The sequence below is a fragment of the Nelumbo lutea genome, chromosome 5, assembly GCF_056320005.1.
Source record: "Nelumbo lutea isolate HS-2025 chromosome 5, American lotus-T2T, whole genome shotgun sequence".
Classification (NCBI taxonomy): domain Eukaryota; kingdom Viridiplantae; phylum Streptophyta; class Magnoliopsida; order Proteales; family Nelumbonaceae; genus Nelumbo; species Nelumbo lutea.
This window is the reverse complement of record NC_142688.1, coordinates 54446227-54464814: the sequence shown is the minus strand read 5'-3', so window position 1 is coordinate 54464814 and position 18588 is coordinate 54446227. Positions and strand designations below refer to the sequence as shown.

The window sequence follows — 18588 nt, the reverse complement described above, 5'->3', positions numbered from 1 at the left end:
AGACGATCCAGATGGACTTCAGATACATATTCTCATGTGATGGATCGTGGATGCAATGGATGGCATGCATATATAACGTACATCTAAATATATAATATTATATATATTGAATACAATATATTTAAAATTTATAGGGCCAGAAGCTCAGCCAAGCCTGCCCCATGCTCACTCCTACTGTACATCAAATCTGTTGGAAGCTGAACATCACACTTTGAATACAACACCTCCTGAGTATAACATACTTTTCCTTGTTCCACGTGAGGCAGGCAAGTAGTTATTTTGCAGATTGAATCCTTGTGTTCAGATTATGAAACCTAAAAAATAAATCTTTTCTAAACTTACTCTATACTTTCAAATTTTCCTTCTTTATTATAACTACTGCACTTTATTAATGTATGGTTCACCTGCTTCTAGCAAGTAGCAACCCCTACCATGCAGCATTGTACAAACATTTGGATATGTGTTGCAGAGACTACATCCAAGGACTTGCTTTCATTTCATGTATAAAAGAGGAGGAAAGTTTCTACGTTCTCTTTCTGATATTAACTATACAATGATCCTCAATGTATGTCAACAACTCAAGGGTTTCTTACATGGGATTGTTTCAAAAGTCCAGAGACAGAAGCACAATGTGTTGAATTATAGTTGCATTTTTCACAGCATGACTGCAGTAGTTCAATGACTTTTAGGCACCTACATCCATTTTCAAATACCAAATTAATGTCAGTAGACTATTGCCAGCAAGTTTGTAGAATGCAATTTACTGCATTTCGAACAGTTAATATAAAATGCAGTAAGTGGAGTTCATGAGAAATCCACAGAACATTAGTATTGATTCAGCATGTCCCATGTGCCCAAAAAAGACCAAAATGAACTTGCACTTACTCTTTCAATGCATATATGCTCAAAATATGCAAACCCAATTAGCCCAAATTATTTCATATATGCTGATATGCATAGCCAAGCCTACTAGAACATAAGATCCTCAGACATTAACACTCTTTGGCAAAATGTTACTGACTAGGAATTGAAATGCTTCAAAGACACAAATGTAGGAGTGGTAAAATCTCCATGTAGTTTGGCTTAAAGCAATGGAGTTTATTGATGTTATATATGAGCATCAAAACTGATAACCAAAGCCAGCATAACAGGAAGAGAACAGTTGTTCTCCCAGGGTCACAACCACCAACTTCATTTCATGCCGGAATATTCAGGACAACAAAACTTGGTGGTTGCAGAATTACAGTAAGTACACAGAAATTCAAAATACCATGGCTGAGTTTTTGCCACTTGGGAAAATTACATATCATATGGGGCATCAAGAAATTAAAAGTTAAAGGGACTGAAAGTGTATAGTTTCCTCTAATAACAACTTTAGCACCTATTTGATATCTAAGAAGGATTGAAAAATACAGTAAACTCCTAGAAACTATGTTAGACAAAGAAGCTTATACACATGCACAAAGTGATAAATGTATTAGATGATTCATTTGCTAATTATACAGGCAGTGGTGTGAACTTTATACAGATCACATTACTCAGAAAAATTCAATACAAGTTGTGGTCAGGTGGTAGATCTGTATAGGGTTGATTCGGACTAGGGGAGAAGAGCACTAAGGGTCCTGTATCCAATGGATTGTTCAGATTGCCACTTCACTTTTCCAAGCAACATAAGTATGGTAAATTATGTAGAAAATAAGAATATTTGATCTGGCATATATATAGACAATGATATATTTTCAGAGGATGTCAGGCTGTGGCTAGTTTGAAAGATACTCCTTGAATGTAGCATCAGTAGCAGAAGCACCGACTTTGGTCTTCTTCTCAAGTTGGAATTATCCAGTTGGGCATTGGTGCCATCAGCTAATTGTTGTTTCTACTTGTTTTGCTCCCTCCTGTTATATCTTAACAATTCCCATTTTTTCATTAAAATATTCCCTTTTGATAATGGTTACTAATTGAAATACCTTCCCAAATTCAGAGTTCATGGCCGTCATCCTTATTTGACCACGCCGCCTTTCTGACTTGTTTCCTTCTCTCATGTTGTTAATGATTTTGAATTTGCCACATTGTTCTCAATGTAAGGGGTAACTTGCATTTATGAGAATCGGTCATAGGATGACACTCTTTCTAAGTAAATCATGAACAGTAGAGTAGAAATACCACAAAAGTGGATTCCTTAGAATCCGTTTTGCAGCAGCAGATTGATCCCAAAGAAAACTATATGTGCTTCAGCTACATTAATTGAGTAGGTATCTGATAAACTAGCTCTCCTTCGAAGTCACCATTTTTTCACTGAATGAGTTGTACCTCATTTGTCACCAATACATTTAGGCCAGAACTTATTTGCAGTTCAAGGGCATAAATATATTGGTTGTTGTTGAGAAATTACAGTTTCTTTTTATTATGTCTATTCATATTTCACTTATACTGTATTACACAACCAAGAGTATTCTGGTACTTTTTTGCATCTCTCTCAAACTTCTCTCTCTTCTCTTCTCCTTTATTCCTCTTCTTGATTACTGAGTTTACCTTGTTGTTTAAGCAAAATAATTGATGCCCTGTGACTGTGAACTATGATAGCTTGGAGGGTAATCTTCATTACAGAAAATTTACCAATTTCACCCATAATTTCAAAATGATGAGTGAGCTTATGGGCATTCACTGGGTTGGTTGGTAGCTCCCTTGAATGACCATAATAACGTGTTGGGATCTTCATCAAGTAAATACAGTTTAACAAGGCAGGAATATGTTCTGGAACCTCTTTGCAATTTTGCATTCTACAAGAGAGAGACCAAGGTCTTACTTCTGAAATTGACACATAGGGCATTTGTTTTCTGGGGCAATGCTAGTACCTTCCAGAATCCTAAGGTAGTCCGTTATCAATTACAACTTACAAAACATGGAAAAATGCTTCATCTTTGAAGGACATTGAATACATATAAAAGGGTCCACATACACCATGTCGTTCACTTCCCTGATTCTTTAAGCTGGGTTCACTAAACTTGCTGTTGGAGGTAGGCCACCGCACTAAATTATCTTGTTCATTCTCCACAGAAAATGAAACTGCTACTATGAGATAATTCCATAGGTTCTATGTCCTCTATTGCAAGTTCAGCCTGTCTAGTATTCTGCAGTATGGAAGTTAGATCAACCACAGCTTTTTTAAGAGAACCAAGGAAATAAAAGGTTGACCTTTAGCCCATAAATCCACAAAGAACTTGAATTGGCAGCCTTAGCCAATTAACCATCATATTGCCTACCTTATGATACTTTTTTGTCAAAGAATGTTTTGCCAAATTGAGGAAACTCCTAATGTGTGTTTGGCTTCTAGAGCGGAGTTACAAGCAAGGTTAAAATGTAACTAGAAATAACCAAGCCCAAACAATTTTAAATCAAAATCTAATTAGATCCTTAAGTTTAAACTGTAAATGAAACAGAACATTCAGGTGTTCATTTAGCTACATAATTAGCTGGATGTGTGGGGCTCCAGTCAGCTCATTTCTATTGTCCATTTTGACAAAAGCATATCATCTGTCAAGATCTAACATAATCAAGAATCATTCATCAATTCCTTAAAGCAGGGGATCAAAACACACTAATTTCAAGGGTAGTTTTTCTCTTTCTAGATTTTTATCTTAGAATATAACCGTCCATGCTGGACCTATCTTGTTTTGAGAAAAGGTAAATAATTTTATTAGGCTTCAGAAAAAGAAGTACAACAGAAGCCCCAAGGGGAGCCCCTTGAGCAGGACTCAGCCCCAACCCCCACCCCCACCCCCAATACAAGATTACGACTCAAATAAGCTCCTTGCCCTCAACAAAGCCCCTAAGCCTGAGGTATGAAGCCCTTTTGCAACTGAAACCCAAGAAACCAGCTTGCCAAAGGTGAAAGAAATTAAAATATCCAAATCTTTTGAGACATTTTGGAAAAGTTGTTTATTCCTTTCAGACTAGATGGTGCTTACAAGTGCAGCTGGAATAGATACCCACACACTTTGCAAGATTTGGAAGACCTTGAAGATCCCAACACCACAACAGATCCAGAACTCTATTCTGCATAACCCAAGCTAACCCCAAGGCTGAGAAAAAGTGCCACGAAATGGCAGAAGACACAGGGCAATGGAGGAACAGGTGGTTATTGTCCTCCCAAGCTTGACCATAAAGAACACATAATTGGTCCTGGACTAGCACCCCCTCTTTTAGCCAAGTTCACGTTCGTTAAGCACCTGTCTAACACCGCAGCCCAGTCAAGAGCATTGACCTTTGAGGGGGAGATCAGGTTCCAAATTTTGGGGGCAGGCACATCAGCTAGGTTTAGGTCCAAATGCTGGGATACAGTTATCAGTATCCAATGTAATATGTTTACAACATGTGCTTATATCTAGCTTTTGAAGCTAAATGTCATTTTCCAAGACTTATGTCCTGCCAAATTTAATTAAATTTCTAACACGTACAGATATTTTTATAGTAAAATTTGTTAAAACATACCACTTTTCATATTTTAAAAGTGTTAATGCTATAAAGTACATCAACGAGTATCCATGCAATGTCTGGTATCCAACAGTGGTACGCTAGGCATGTAGAGGTATCCAGGCATCAACCATATCATAGTGTATGATCACTTAACTGATGATGGATTCCCTGTCACAAAACAAGTCCTGATATCCATCTCCAGTAACTGGGTCAGCTTTCATGATAGATTGCCTAATCATTTAGAGCTAGTTCAGCACTTGGTTGATCTACCACTAAGGCCCCATTTGTTTTCTGGTATTTAGCGGGGGGTAAGTTGGTCAACTGGTAAGTTGACCACAATACCTGTGTTTGTTTTCTGCTATTTTGGGTCCCATTACCCATCCGCTGAATCACGTTGGTAAGCACTCTCTCCCTCTCACCTCTCTCTTTACCCGGGTAACTGTTAGTGTACAAGAACGCTGGAATCATGCTTACCCAGGCAAGTTTTACCTGGGAAACACTTGCCTGGGTAAACGCTCTTACCCAGGTAAGTAAAAATGAATGGGGCCTAATAAAAAGGCCATTGTGCTAAAGAGAATGCTCAATACAAAAAGTGAACAGAAAACAGCATATAGATAAGTAGATGGAGAATGCCTATAGGAAATGAGTACTGAAAATGAAAAGTGACCGACTTTGAAAAGCCTCGATAACTTCAAATCTAATAAAACATAGAAATTGAGGTTCTGGTTCTGAAAGGTGGCATAAGAATAAGCACTCTAAAGATTGAAAAGTTCAAATCTAATAAATTGCAAAACCGAGAAATTAGTATTAAAAAGAAATGTCATGAAATCAGTCATTTAGAATTGATGGCAAGAATACTGCTGCAAGGACAGAAAGCAATATTAAAAAAGATACACACCCGTAATTGATAAATTACAGAAACAACAATGGTAGCCTCAGGACAAAAGAATACCATAGATGGTAAACAACAAAGACACAGTCGGTCTTATCTACCCATTATGCATCAACCAGTGGTACAACCACATTCTTGGGGGCAAATAAGGCCTGGAAAGAGTATTCCCTAGACCCTAATATGAGAAGGTATATATGCTGGATGTTTCAGATGTTTTTGTCCACAGGAATAAAACCTTGTGCAAGTGACGTAGATTGTAGCATTGCATCTCTTCCATATACGCCCTCAATAATTGAAGCAAAAAGAAAAAAAAAAAAAAAAAAAAAAATCTTGATCTCTACTCTCGTTACATTTTGATACCCATTTTCAATTTTTCAGCAGAAAAAGCCAAGAGTCAATCAAGTATAACTGTATAAGCCGTCATTGGACAGAGCATATGATCAATGGTGAAGAATCCATTTCTCCTGCTACAGAGGACTTGTAACACAAAGTTCACAACTTTGTGCGACGAACTAAGAAATTTGACCTTATTGGGTAAGAAATAAACTAACGGGACAGACACGGAAATGAATCTGTATTCTACTTTGGACATGAAAATGTATAGCTTTTATCTAATTGAGTAATTCCCCAAATTAAGCGCAAGAAGAAGGCAGAAAAGCATCAAAATTTTATCCAAGAATTTAACCATCAAAATCTCCCAATCAATGAAAACAGTAATGTGCATTCTCATCTAAATATGTCAAATGAAAAGGACAAAAAAATGGAAATTCGAGATAAAAAAAAGTTAGAACAAGGAGAAAGAAAGGAATTAGAATCACCTCTGAGGGATGAAATTGTTCTTGGAGAGGCAAGCTTGAATGTCGCAGGCCTCCTTCTTGCACGGCTCCTTGCTCTGTTGCGCCATGGCTTCCTCGGCCCAGAAGTCCAACTTCGAATATTTATATTAAGTTTGGTGGAAGACCGAAGCCCCGATCGGTTCTCGAGTTTGCGTAAACCAACCTTCAACAAAATCCAAACGTCACTTTTTGCGTATATTTTAGAGCCAGCATCAACATGGGCCGGTACTGGGTTTCTACAATTTAATAGGCCCTAGCCTGGATGGCAGAGATGGCAGAGCACCATCGCCATGTATTTGGAACATCTCCCCTTGAAGGCAGGGAAGATATTCCCGATACGCAGCTGTAATATCACTTGGGTAGAGATGTGAGAATAGCTCGTGGATAGCATATCCCAGCCCCCACTTTGTCACTTTAAAGTGGATTAAGAATTGGTATTAAATTTAGAATCCATTTGATTTGCGGGAAGGTTATTAACACCGAACCTGACAACTAACCAGTCAAGGTCCGGTTTCCGAGTTAAACGGTCCGACCGGTTGAATTGAATAAATGGTTCATTCTGACAAAAAAAAATAAAAATTTAAAAAATGGTCAAAACCGTTAGATGGTTCAAATGGTTTGAATGGTCCGATCATCCAGGTCAGTGGTTTGCTGACCAAATCAACAGTTTTTTTGTAAAATAACGGTTTTGGGATAAAATGAAACCGGTCACCTGACCAAATCTCGGTTTTTTCGGTCCAACCATCCAGTCCGATCTGATTTTGAAAATCATGGCGGAAATGGAGGTTTGAAATCGAAATTAGAATGATCTATTTCAATTCTAACTGATTTGATTGGACAGAATTAACATCTAATTCTCATTTTTAATGGAATGACATTCTCCCATTTCAAGAAATAGTTATGTCATTCCAACTAATTTCAATTTCCATCTAACCCAAACAGGTAGAGGAATATACCATTCCAATTTAGATTCTAATTTCAATTCCGATTGTGAACTAACCAAACCAAATGGACCCTTAAAAGTCTAGATTGATACATGGTTTTGCCACACCATCTGGTGATTCTGGTGGACCCAGATCAACCATATAAACTTGCAAGTCATGCGGACCCAGATCAACCGCATCATCTGATTTGGAATGTCCAAATCTTTTTCTTTTTTTTTATTTTTGTATTTGTCCAAATCAAATATTGGATACCAAAATATATCAATAATACACTTAAGTTGAATTTGGCATAAAATAAAAAATCAAATGCTTTACAAAAAAAATAATAAAAAATCTGAATATTGGTATTTGTTTGGATGGTTTAGATTAAAAACTCCTCTTTTTTCCCTTTTTTTCTTGAATTATGAGAACAATATCACAAATTGAGTAATTAAAGGTAGACGGACCTGTTCTCTGGCCGGGCTTTGGGGTCGGCCCATAAACGCATTACATTATTTTCATTTCGGGTTTTAGGTTCGGCCCATTGAAACTTTGGTAAAAATTAACCTTCAATTAGATAATAATCGTTTGCATAAATTGCAGATAAACATCCTGTATTTTTGGGATAGTCTCATTTTAGAGAATAAATTTTTAAATGTATCACTTTAGCACCTAAATTTTCACAAGTTCACATTTAAGTCTAACTCCTTTCAACTAAGGGGTAAATTTACAAAAATGTGCATTTTCTGATGCAAACCGGCAATGGTAAAGTAAGCTCTACCCAGTTTGTTTGTTTGGGCAATTTCACTTTTGGATGCTTACTCTGTTACCATTGACTTGCATGGAAAGTCCAAAGGTAGAAAATAGATGGACAATGAAAAAAAAAAAAAGTCAGAACATGGACATTTTTGTAATTTAAGCATAACATTAGATTATCAATGTAAACTCAAATCTATATTTCTGAAACTAAAGTGTTACATTTGAAAGTTAAAGCCCCTAAAATGAAACTACCCCAAAGGATAAAGTACCTATATGCATTTTGCCCTAAATTTTTTTGAGTTTTTGCTCAGATGATCTCAAATTAAAACGAAAATGGAGGCAGTAGTTGTAATGTACAAATTGGGGCATACGTGGGATTTGAGAATAAGAATTTACCAAATATGCAAAATGTTGGGGGTGTTTATGTCATTGTGTATTTATTTTTCCTTTCCTTGTCAAAAACATAACTATAATATTAGAAATCCAAAGAGGGTATATGTTATTATCAAAAATCTTACAACCATAACCACCAAACTAAGAGAAACAGTCTATTCAAAATACCAAATAAAAAACAAAATATAAAACGCATTACATTAAATAAATTTATTACAAATTCAATACAGGAGGGCAGTTGGTTAAAATAAGCAAATTGTACAAGTTAATACATTTATATTATTAGAGAAACCCAAAGAATACGTTTTTTTTTTATCATTTAAAAATGTAGCGTCGCCGGTATTGGTTAGGTTATTGTAACCGGTCAACATAAGGAAAAGCATACTATGTAAAATAATAGTCAGGTGTATAAGTTTTTTGATAAATTGTTAAAACCTCCCTTGAAGTTTTTGTCTGTTTTTATAATATTTTCTTAAGTTTGATAATTGCAATCATCTACCTTAAAGTTTTAAGTATATCCCCTCTCTTAAAATCTTCTAAGAGTTATAAAAATGTATCCATGCAATACTTTTGGCCAAAATATTATATTTTCCATATTTGCCCTTCATATCAATCATTCAAAGGTAAAGATACAACTTTAAACTCTCTTTTTTTTTTAATTGTTTATAAAGTTTGTATTGTTTTTTCCTTAAAAATCAGCTTCAATACTAAACCTATATAGATATTTTAAACATTTTCATGTCTCTTGTTAGAGGATTCTAACAGAGGGGGTCTACTTATTTATTTATTTATTGTATTACATACATACTACATATTACAGAAAATGAAGGGTACATAGCTGGGTGGGATAAAGCAGCGAGCACGTGAAGCTCATTGGCCATCCGTTTGGACCGAGAACCGGACCGCAGAACGGCTCCCTGTCTGGTCTGGTTTTAAAAACCTTGATTGCAGTATTGCGGGTTTGATCCTCACTTACTATTGGGAGGGAGTTTGGATTTGGTCCTCACAGGTCTGCACAGCTGCAACTGCTGTGAGGTGGGTTCTGCGAGGAGGAAATCTTGATTCATTTCGAGGGGTGCCAAGTGACCATCTTGATTGGCCATTGGCATTCATTCTGAATTATTGCACAGGCAGGCTTGCCTGGTCTAAAACTAAAACCCAGGCTAGGGAAATCCAAGCTAAATTGAAATAGGCCTGGGGTATGTTTAAAGATGTCAATGGACCAGTTTCGGATTGGCCCTATCCAGTCTAAAATCAATTTGGACAGATTAGATGAACCAATAAGACATATTGGATTGGACCAATCCGGTCCAAAATATTTATTAGATTGAATTAGACCAGGTCTGTCCGTAATAAATTTATATTGGATTGGATTAGATTAAGTCAATATCTGATCTATTAATATAAGATAAGAATATGTGTCAATAGACCAGGACTGGATTGAAACCGATCTAAATCAAAATGAATTTAAACCGATTAAATAGTTTAGACATTGAATTGGACCGATCTAAATTCATCGAAAACATACATTGGATTGGATTAGACCTGCTCCATTTATAACAGACTCATTGGAGTACTGGATTGGATTGGACCAAGTCCAGTCCAATTGACTTACGCTAGGCAAAAATATCTAGCTCCACCTCCCAGCAATTGCTACGTAATGAAGGCACTGATTCTGGATGGTGTCATGATGCTTGTAATTATTAAGTGCTTTTCCAATTAATTATGAAATAATCCCGTACCCTTGGAATGCTTTGTCTTGATTCTGAAAGCAATTTATTTCGCACTCTAAAAGGAAATCAAGATAAAATGAAGGTTGTGTCACTTGGATAAAGTAGGAATGGTAAGGGTCCAATTGGGATTTGATGAGAAGGCTGTGTCACTTGGATAAAGTAGGAATGGTAAGGGTCCAATTGGGATTTGAAAAGAAGGCTGTGTCACTTGGGCAATTTCGTCATTAAAAAAAAAGAAACTGGATGGAAAGAAAAGAAAAGGGGCGTTTTCATCTCATATGAAATGTTTCAAAAATGAAGGCATGGAAAGCTGATTCTTTACCTACAAATAGAATGATTGGGGTGAGAGCTGATTAAAGGACAGCTATCTTTCTCTCTCTGTCTTTTCACCCAACAAAAGCATCACTATTCTAATGGACAGAGGGCTTTCCTTCATAAAAGCTACTACACTCCAGACTTCTATCCTTGTCCATTAAGGAGCATCAAATTTAGTAAAGTTTGGTGGTGCCCAAATTAAATCACTCCCAAAGCATGGTAAACTTCATGACTAACAATAATATATTTCTGAAGAAATTAATAGAAAAATCAAGCAAATGTTCTCTGCAATTAAATGGAGATACCCTTCTCCCTCCTATACATCTTCAACAAGATTATCTCTTAATTAATTGATTATATTGAGTCAATTCACACTATATATAGTTCTCAATCCACTCATCAAGAAGCAAAAAGAAAAAGATTCATGTCTCAGATACTAATTAAGCAACAATTAACCTCTCCAAATTTCTCCTATATATTATACACAGTAAATATGGCTGTATGCATATACACATTCATGCTAACCATTACCATTTTCTCTGAAAAAAACCTTGACTGAATTAAGCTGCTTAATTTGCACTTAATTCTGCCCAACCATGAAGCTTGAATTGAAGGCAAGCACCAGGAAAATGCAATTAATCATGGTGTTCTTCCCTTGGGGCGATGATTGTGAAGCAAGAACATCTTTCTGAAGACCTTCATTAACATCAACAAGCTTGATCTCCTAGAAGAGAGAATAGCATTGCTTGTCTTGGACATCTTCGGGGCCTGAACACAGTACATCTCCACCATCTCTCCCTGTGCATCCGAGTCTGATTCTGATGACCCAGAAAATTTGGATAATCTACTCTTTGCTTCAGTCTTTCCCATGGAAGAAATTCGTTTCAGTTCATCATTAAAGTCTTCCCACAACATGTCCATCCTCTCCTCATCATCTTCACTAAGATAACCAGCGTCTGCTCTCCTCACAACGCTTTCAATTGATGAGAAGCTCTTTCTTCTGCAATGCTCATCTTGTTTGAGACCAGTGCAATCTTCTGCTTCTTCTCTATCTCCTCCTCCTCCTCCGCTATCCCCAAGACAAGGCTCAGGCAAAACTCTAGAGCTAGCCTTCCACAGAGATGGAGACCCCATGAAGCGAGGAACAGGCTCTGCAATTGTTGGGAAGCTGAAATCATCTGTAGCCATGGCTTCTTCCTGAATCTTCTTCTCTCTGTGCAAAAAGGGTTGCTGTGGAAGAGAAGAGAGCAAAGACCTGGTATGCTAGCTTTTGGTAGGAAAAAATGCTCAACTGAATGAGTTTGGTTTGGTTTTATAAATATAAGAAGAGGAAACAATGAATTAAGAATCATCAGGAATGGTGGGTCCCCATTAATTTTTGATTTTCATGGCAGTTGGGACATCTCAACCACCGCCGGATTGATCGGAGGACGAGATAAGGCCTCAGAAATCATCTTCACAGCCAACCACGTACTGTTTGATCTATATGTGAAAGAGACCTACAACGTCCACTTGCTCAAGGCTTCAAACTGTCCAAAGAAAAGTATTCGGTGGCCCAATCCACCATTTCTGCGACATGGGTTGGTGAGCTGAGGGCTCCATTTACTTAAAAGCTTAATTTCCTTTTAATTTCTTCTTTCTTTCAACGCTTTTTCTGTGGGTCCGGCCGGCTACCGCTTGTTTAATACCCTCCCAAACCAGTAACTTGCACATTGTGAAGCTGGGAGTTGCACCTCGAGGTACATTCAGTTGCACCTCATACTCTTGCAGTTTTTTTTTTTTTTAATTTGCAATTAGGTTCATGTGCTTCAGCATAAAGTCACATCGGATTTTAGCATGAAAACCTTTATGATGCAAATGCAATGTCGACACAACTCTGTGGTGCAAAGCAAGAAAGGTAAAAGGCATCTGTAAAAATGTATTGCTTCTATAATAATCAACACTGTTATCAGATTCGGACCGGTTTGGTAATTGAATCATGGATCAAACGGTTTAACCGTAAGATTCAGTCAAATAAAAATGTGGAAAATAAAAAATTAAAAAAAAATCAAAATAGGTATAGGTTAGCTTTCATGGATATGCACATAACATGCAAATGGGGCAATTAAATATGAACAAATTAACATTTCAAAGTTTCAAAGATCCGAATGAGCAACAAAAAAAAAAATCACTGTAGCTGTTGGGTCCGGGTTCTGCCGGTCCAACTCTGGTCTGGCCCAAATCTGAGAACATTGATTGATTGTAATTAACACAAAAAACCTCACGCTTACATGAGCTTCCATCATCCAAAGCATTAGTTCTACCTGCTCATGATCACTCTAGGAAAATTGCTCCAAAAAATGATGATGATGTCAGATCACTGGCTGTACTTTTTAGAAATTTATTCTTTTCTAAGATGTAAATTTTTTGGCAAAATTATTGCTGGAATCAATAGCTTAACTTTGCCAAAAGTAAAAACTAAATAAATAAATGAATAGATAAATTATTAAATAAACCCCAAACAAAGGACCCAGTTAGAAATGCTAAGCACATGAGTTTCTAAGTAGTGCAGCCTTTAAAAGCACCAAAAGACAAAAAGCTAATCTCTTGTCTGGGTTAATAAATTCTTAAACCCCATATACTAATCAAAACAGGAATGAATAGCTTTAGTTATGTTTTATGCTTTTAATAGCGCACCCAGCTTGTGACTTGTGTGGCTAGCAATCCCCTGATTGAAGGGGAAGAAGTGGAGTACACGGCAGACTTCTACCTTTCTAGAGAAGAGAATATACAGTTACTATATGTTATTCCCCTTTTACACATTTCATAATTTAGTAGTCTGAAACTGCTGAAACTTTTCAGTCAACAAGTCAATGGTTATTCAGACAAGTGGGACCAATCCAAGTCGGCTCCACTCAATTAATGAGTGGTTCTATTTTTTAGGGGACCAGTGGAATGCTGGCTGGATTGGGTTGTTTAATGACAAATTAAACCTCCTGGGTGGATTTGTAGTTGACAACTTTTTAGTGATATAGTATGGTTCTGTTGACCAATTCTCTCAAATTAGTGATTAGGGTAGATCATTATTCTATCTGTCCATGTGGCAAACATACAGGGAGCTGGGTCCCTTCACAAAGATATTTTATATCTTGATTGACCCACTAGATCTAATGTAGAGTTTGTTTGTGAATTGACCCACTAGAGATTAAGATGAATAATTTGGAGTAGGAGATCTAGAAATTAAATAAACAAGAATCTTAATTACTTGTAGCAAAATAGTAGTTTTCAGTCCAGTAGGGATCCAACTGTTCCCCTTTTTATCCTCCTCTGCTCAAGGGAAGTCTTTCTTCCCTACTTTCTTTTCCTTACCTTTTTCTCTTTCTTTCTTTCTTGCATTTGTCGTTGTGGTTATAAGTCTGTTGACGAAAAGTTTAAGCCCCTACTCAAATTTCATATAATCAAAGACAAATGCTTTAAAGAAGAACAATGGGGGGCAACTCTAATATCTCTTTAATTTATAAAAGGTCCAGTTAATGTGAACATGTGGAAATTCCTCGAAGTTTCATAATGAAAGACCGTTGATTGGTCAAAACCGGATCGGAATTAGGGTTTTCAAAACCAAGTCAGACCGGAAAAATCGGGAATTGGTTAAGTGACCGGATTCGTTTTACCCCATAACCATTATTTCACTAAAAACCATTGATTTAATCAACAAACAGCTGACCCAGGTGGTTAAACCGTTTGAACTGTCCAATTATTTTGGTCTTTTTTTTTTTTTTTGTTAGAACGAGTAATTTGTTTGATTCAAACGGTCAGACTATTCGACCAGGGAACCAAACGCTTGACCGGCTTATTGTCTGATTCGATTTTAAAAACCTTATAAGGAACCTTAGGCAACCATATAGGAAAAAAATGTCCTCTTAAGTTCTCCATATGTCTTTTCAACATACACACAAATATTAAAAAAAAAAAACTATCATTACAAACATAGAGAAATAACCCCCTTGTTTTCATTAAATGTGTGTGTATGAACCAAATATACATGATATATTGTCATAATATAGAATAGAGAAGTATTTAATATCCAATATTATACTGCAAAATCTATATCTTAATTATCAATAAGTTGTTAGCATATATCTTAATTATCAATAAGTTATTAGTAATTATTATGCACTATTGGACCAAGCATTGAATGTAATTATTTATAATTAGAGACAACTAGCTTGTTAAATATTATATGTTAGACTGTCAAAATACCAATTCTACACGAAATTTATATATAATATATTTTGACGCGAATCAGTCATATACAGAAAAATCTATTTTATACCATGTAATGTACTACAAGTACAAGAAATAGTAATTAGTATATATTATTAAACCTTGAGATTAATAGACCTTGAGAAATATTAATTAGTATATATTAGTATATCTAATAATATTACTATATTTAGTGAAGAATTATTGATTAATAGACCTTGAGATTATTAATTATGCATTGGAGAGCCAAATTTGACCTACCCTAACATCTTTGTTTTACTTATTCAACAGTACAGATTTGACAGTCAATGATCAACATACCAGCTATACATGACATCAAGTACACATGGTATTCTATTAGTATTAGTAGAGAAGAATCTGGTGTATAATTCAGAGAGATCTATTAATTAGTAGATACTAGAGGCTGTTAATTATTTCCTATAATACCAAGTTGGCTTCTTGAAGGCTTAGACCCAATATTATATTTAGAGGGTCAACTGTAGAATGTTGTTGAAGATTTCTCTGCCTCATAGAATTAGTTTGACCCCATTAATGGAACTCGATCAGAGATTCCCCTCGCCCATAAATAAGCATTCACTCCTACAACACCCCCCCCCCCAACCCACAAAAAAAAAAAAATCATTCTGGCTTTATAGACTGTAGTCCTCACACCCATTAAATTCTGAGGCAACCCCAACTGAGATTGCCTACCAAAACAGAAAAAAGAAAAAAAAATGAGATTGCCAAATTTTTTTCATGACAGAGATGCACCATTGCTCAGAGAAGGTATGTCTTTACAACCTGCATACCCTCTCTTTCCCAAAAGTCAGCAGCCTGGGCCGGACACGTGATCTGCACGTGACTGATGGATGTTTGTGCTTTCAACTGAGCTCTCATTTCCAATGCCTTATAATGCAATCTCTCTCCTTAATCATTTGTAGTGGAAAAAAAAGAAAGAAAAAAGTGTGGACCAGATCTCCAATTATCCATGGAAAAATTAGCAAAGATTTCACAACCCCTTTACGCCTTTATACAATAATAACCAAAGGAAGGGACATAGGGTGAGGGTTTGGCCATGACAAAGAATGGGGCAATGGGTCACTTCCCACTTGACAGTTTTGTTTATTATTGAGCTTCGATTTTCCTCTTTCAATGGCTTTGGAGTCTGACCTTTGAATGATACTGAACATGGGTCTGGATTCTGGGAACAAGACAAATTTGAGTTGTGTGAGATTAATTGCTGATTGCTATTCAGTTCAAAAACAATAAGTCGTTTCTCACTTGTCAGTTTCTGAATGATACAAATCATGTATCTTGGTTCTGTTAACAAGACAAATTTGATTAGTGTGAGATTAATTGCTGTTTGCTATTCAGTTCAAAAACAATAAATCACTTCTCACTTGTCAGATTTGCTTATTGTTGAGCAGCTTGAGCTTCGATTTTCATCTTTCAATGGCTTTGGAGTTTGGCCTTTGAATGATACTAATCATGGGTCTTGGTCCTGGGAACAATAGAAATTTGATTTGTGTGAGATTAATTGATGATTGCTATTTCAGTCCAAAAACAATAAATTGATTTTCGACAGTTACTGAGCATGAATGAACAAACAGAAACCGGAAGGTAATCGTCAGGTTGGAGTTGGACGAATTTCAGTTTGAATGATCAGGATCATTCAAGACGAATGTCTCCCATAGAATAGAAGAGTGCCCAGAATGAAAATTTTAAAACTCAAACCGGACCGTAGGGTTGGACCACTTTGGACCATGCAACGGCTTGTCACTCACTACTCACTAAAGTTCAAGCAGATGTTGCAACAAGACCAACGGTTTGTGCTGCATTGTGGAAGGATGAATTCCCCAAGAAATGTAACTCAGAGAATAGCCCAATTGGTCGAACTAAGGAATGACAATGAGACGGATTTAGTTTAACCATTCATTGTTTCAATAGATCCCACGTTTCCCCATGGGAAGACAAAAGATTAACCAAAGAGTAGACAAGAACCCAGAAGATAACCACAAATTACTGGTACAGTCAAGGTTTGAAGTATCAACAGGGTTATCAGCAAACGGCATTGGTGGAATGGCAATGGCCAAGACTTTGTTTCCTTCCACCTGTATCCATTGTATTGGCTGATACTGGTTAAAGATATAATAAATAGAGGTGTAAAACAGGCCGTCATGGGCGTGCCGCCCTCCCCAGGAATAATTTGGGGGGTCGGCCCACGGCCCAAGCCTGTGTGGCCCCGTGTTGTGCCATAGGCCTGGGCTGGGAGGGGTGTAAGTTGTGTCAGGCTGGGTCATAGGCCGGGCCTTGGGCATGGGCTGAATCGGGTCATATTGGTATTTTGTTCTTTTGACATTTTTTATTTTTTTATTTCTTTGCTAAGTAAATTTAAAATATTTAACTTTTCTTTTGGAACTATTTAAAAAATAAAGAAATGAAAAAAAATACTTTACTAAATAAGAAGTCAAAGAGACAAAGACTCAAAAGTAAATAACAATTTAAAAGAAAAATAGGAATTTTATTTCATTTAAATTTGAATTATACAAAGCATACAATGGTTAGATTAATGAAACTAGAAAATTGGAAAATATAATAAATTAATAAAATATAAAAAATATATAATATAGTTACAAGTTGAAAATAAAAAATTACGTTATTAAAAATTATCAAATAAATTAAATTAAATTAAAACAAAATTTACAATAATTTGAAAAAATGCTATACAACTATTGAGTATACAAAAAATATTGACTTCATCATTTTCTCCTATTGTTCTTGAATTTGATTATCTACTTTAGGTGAAACATCAGGTGTGGTGTCATGCCCTCCTTTGTCTTGTAATCTATTTTCATCATCCAACCAAACTTTAAAACAAATGCACATCTCTAGACTTTCATCATTCATACAACTTCTCTTATCATCCAACACCCTAGTACATGCACTAAAATAAGACTGATAGAACTGTAGACACCGGAGGAGTTAGTAAATCACGTTTCTTGGTGGCGAAAACTAAATAATTTTTTGCATGTCCACTCCACCAAACTAAAATATCAAAATTATGTGTTCCCTCCGATGTGAAGGAAGAATCACCTAAAGTAGAAATATTTTCTTTTAAATAAAATTTAAGTTCAATAAATGAAATTGTTGTCGAGACAATGGATTTCTACCATTTACTTATTAAATAAAAAAGTTTTTCTCTTCCACTACTAAACTCAAATTCAGAAGTAAAAGATGCAATTGTATAAATTGTAGAATTTTTAATGTTCCATGTTACTTCAAATTCATATAAACTATACATTTCAAAAAATAAACCATTAATTTCTTCTTTTTTATTTTCAATTTTAATATTCATATTTTCACAATATGTTTCAAGCAAAATATCTAAACCATATTTTCTAATCCTACAATCTAATATTGTAGCTAAAAAATAAAGAGGAGAAATGTTCTCCCAATATTTTTTAATTTTATTTTCCATTATTTCAACAATACTTTTAAATTGTGGATCATTTCTATATTTTGCAAAAAAAATTGCTAATAATCATTAATTGATAAGCTAAATTACAACTATTTGGATAATAAATACCTGATAATTCGTTACTTACATCATTAAAATGCTTTAAAAAAATCTCTTATACAAATTGCCATTTCCCAATCTTACTCAAATATAATATCAGTAGGCATTTTTGCATTATAAAAATCACTAAAAATTTGTTTGTGAGAAATACAATTTTCTAACTTAGCATAGGTAGAATTCCATCTATGTTTAACATCTAATATAAAATGCTTATATTTTAAACCATAATTTTTTACATAAATATTTAAGTTCTTGTTTTCTTGCTCTAGAACTTTTAATATATATAATACAACTTCTAATTTTAGAAATATGAGAAGAAATAATATTTAAAACATCCTGAATACATAAATTTAAGATGTGACATGCACATCTGATATGAAATAATTTACCATTTAAACATGGTTTTAATTGAGATTTTAAAATATTTATTGTTGAATCATTA

General features: G+C 35.5%; 2 protein-coding genes across 2 annotated transcripts; both read right to left on the bottom strand.

Moving 5' to 3' along the window:
• Positions 1-346: 346 nt before the first annotated feature.
• LOC148852483 (Cox19 family protein (CHCH motif)) lies at positions 347-6374 on the bottom strand. The gene is made up of 2 exons (XM_088947334.1): positions 6187-6374; positions 347-693 (listed from the first exon to the last, which is right to left on the bottom strand). The coding sequence occupies exons 1-2, from the start codon at positions 6270-6272 to the stop codon at positions 579-581; spliced, it is 201 nt and encodes a 66-aa protein (XP_088803460.1). The 5' UTR covers positions 6273-6374; the 3' UTR covers positions 347-578.
• A 4276-nt stretch (positions 6375-10650) lies between these two features.
• Positions 10651-11635, bottom strand: LOC148852482 (uncharacterized). The gene has a single exon (XM_088943334.1). The coding sequence runs from the start codon at positions 11513-11515 to the stop codon at positions 10967-10969; it is 549 nt and encodes a 182-aa protein (XP_088799460.1). The 5' UTR covers positions 11516-11635; the 3' UTR covers positions 10651-10966.
• Between the last annotated feature and the right edge of the window lie 6953 nt (positions 11636-18588).

Bases quoted from the DNA above. Each gene is read 5' to 3' on its own strand.
- LOC148852483 (XM_088947334.1), bottom strand. From the start codon at position 6,272: ATGGCGCAACAGAGCAAGGAGCCGTGCAAGAAGGAGGCCTGCGACATT. The intron at 694-6,186 runs GTGATTCTAATT...AAATGGATGTAG, and splicing joins AACAATTTCATCCCTCAGAG to GTGCCTAAAAGTCATTGAAC.
- LOC148852482 (XM_088943334.1), bottom strand. From the start codon at position 11,515: ATGGCTACAGATGATTTCAGCTTCCCAACAATTGCAGAGCCTGTTCCT.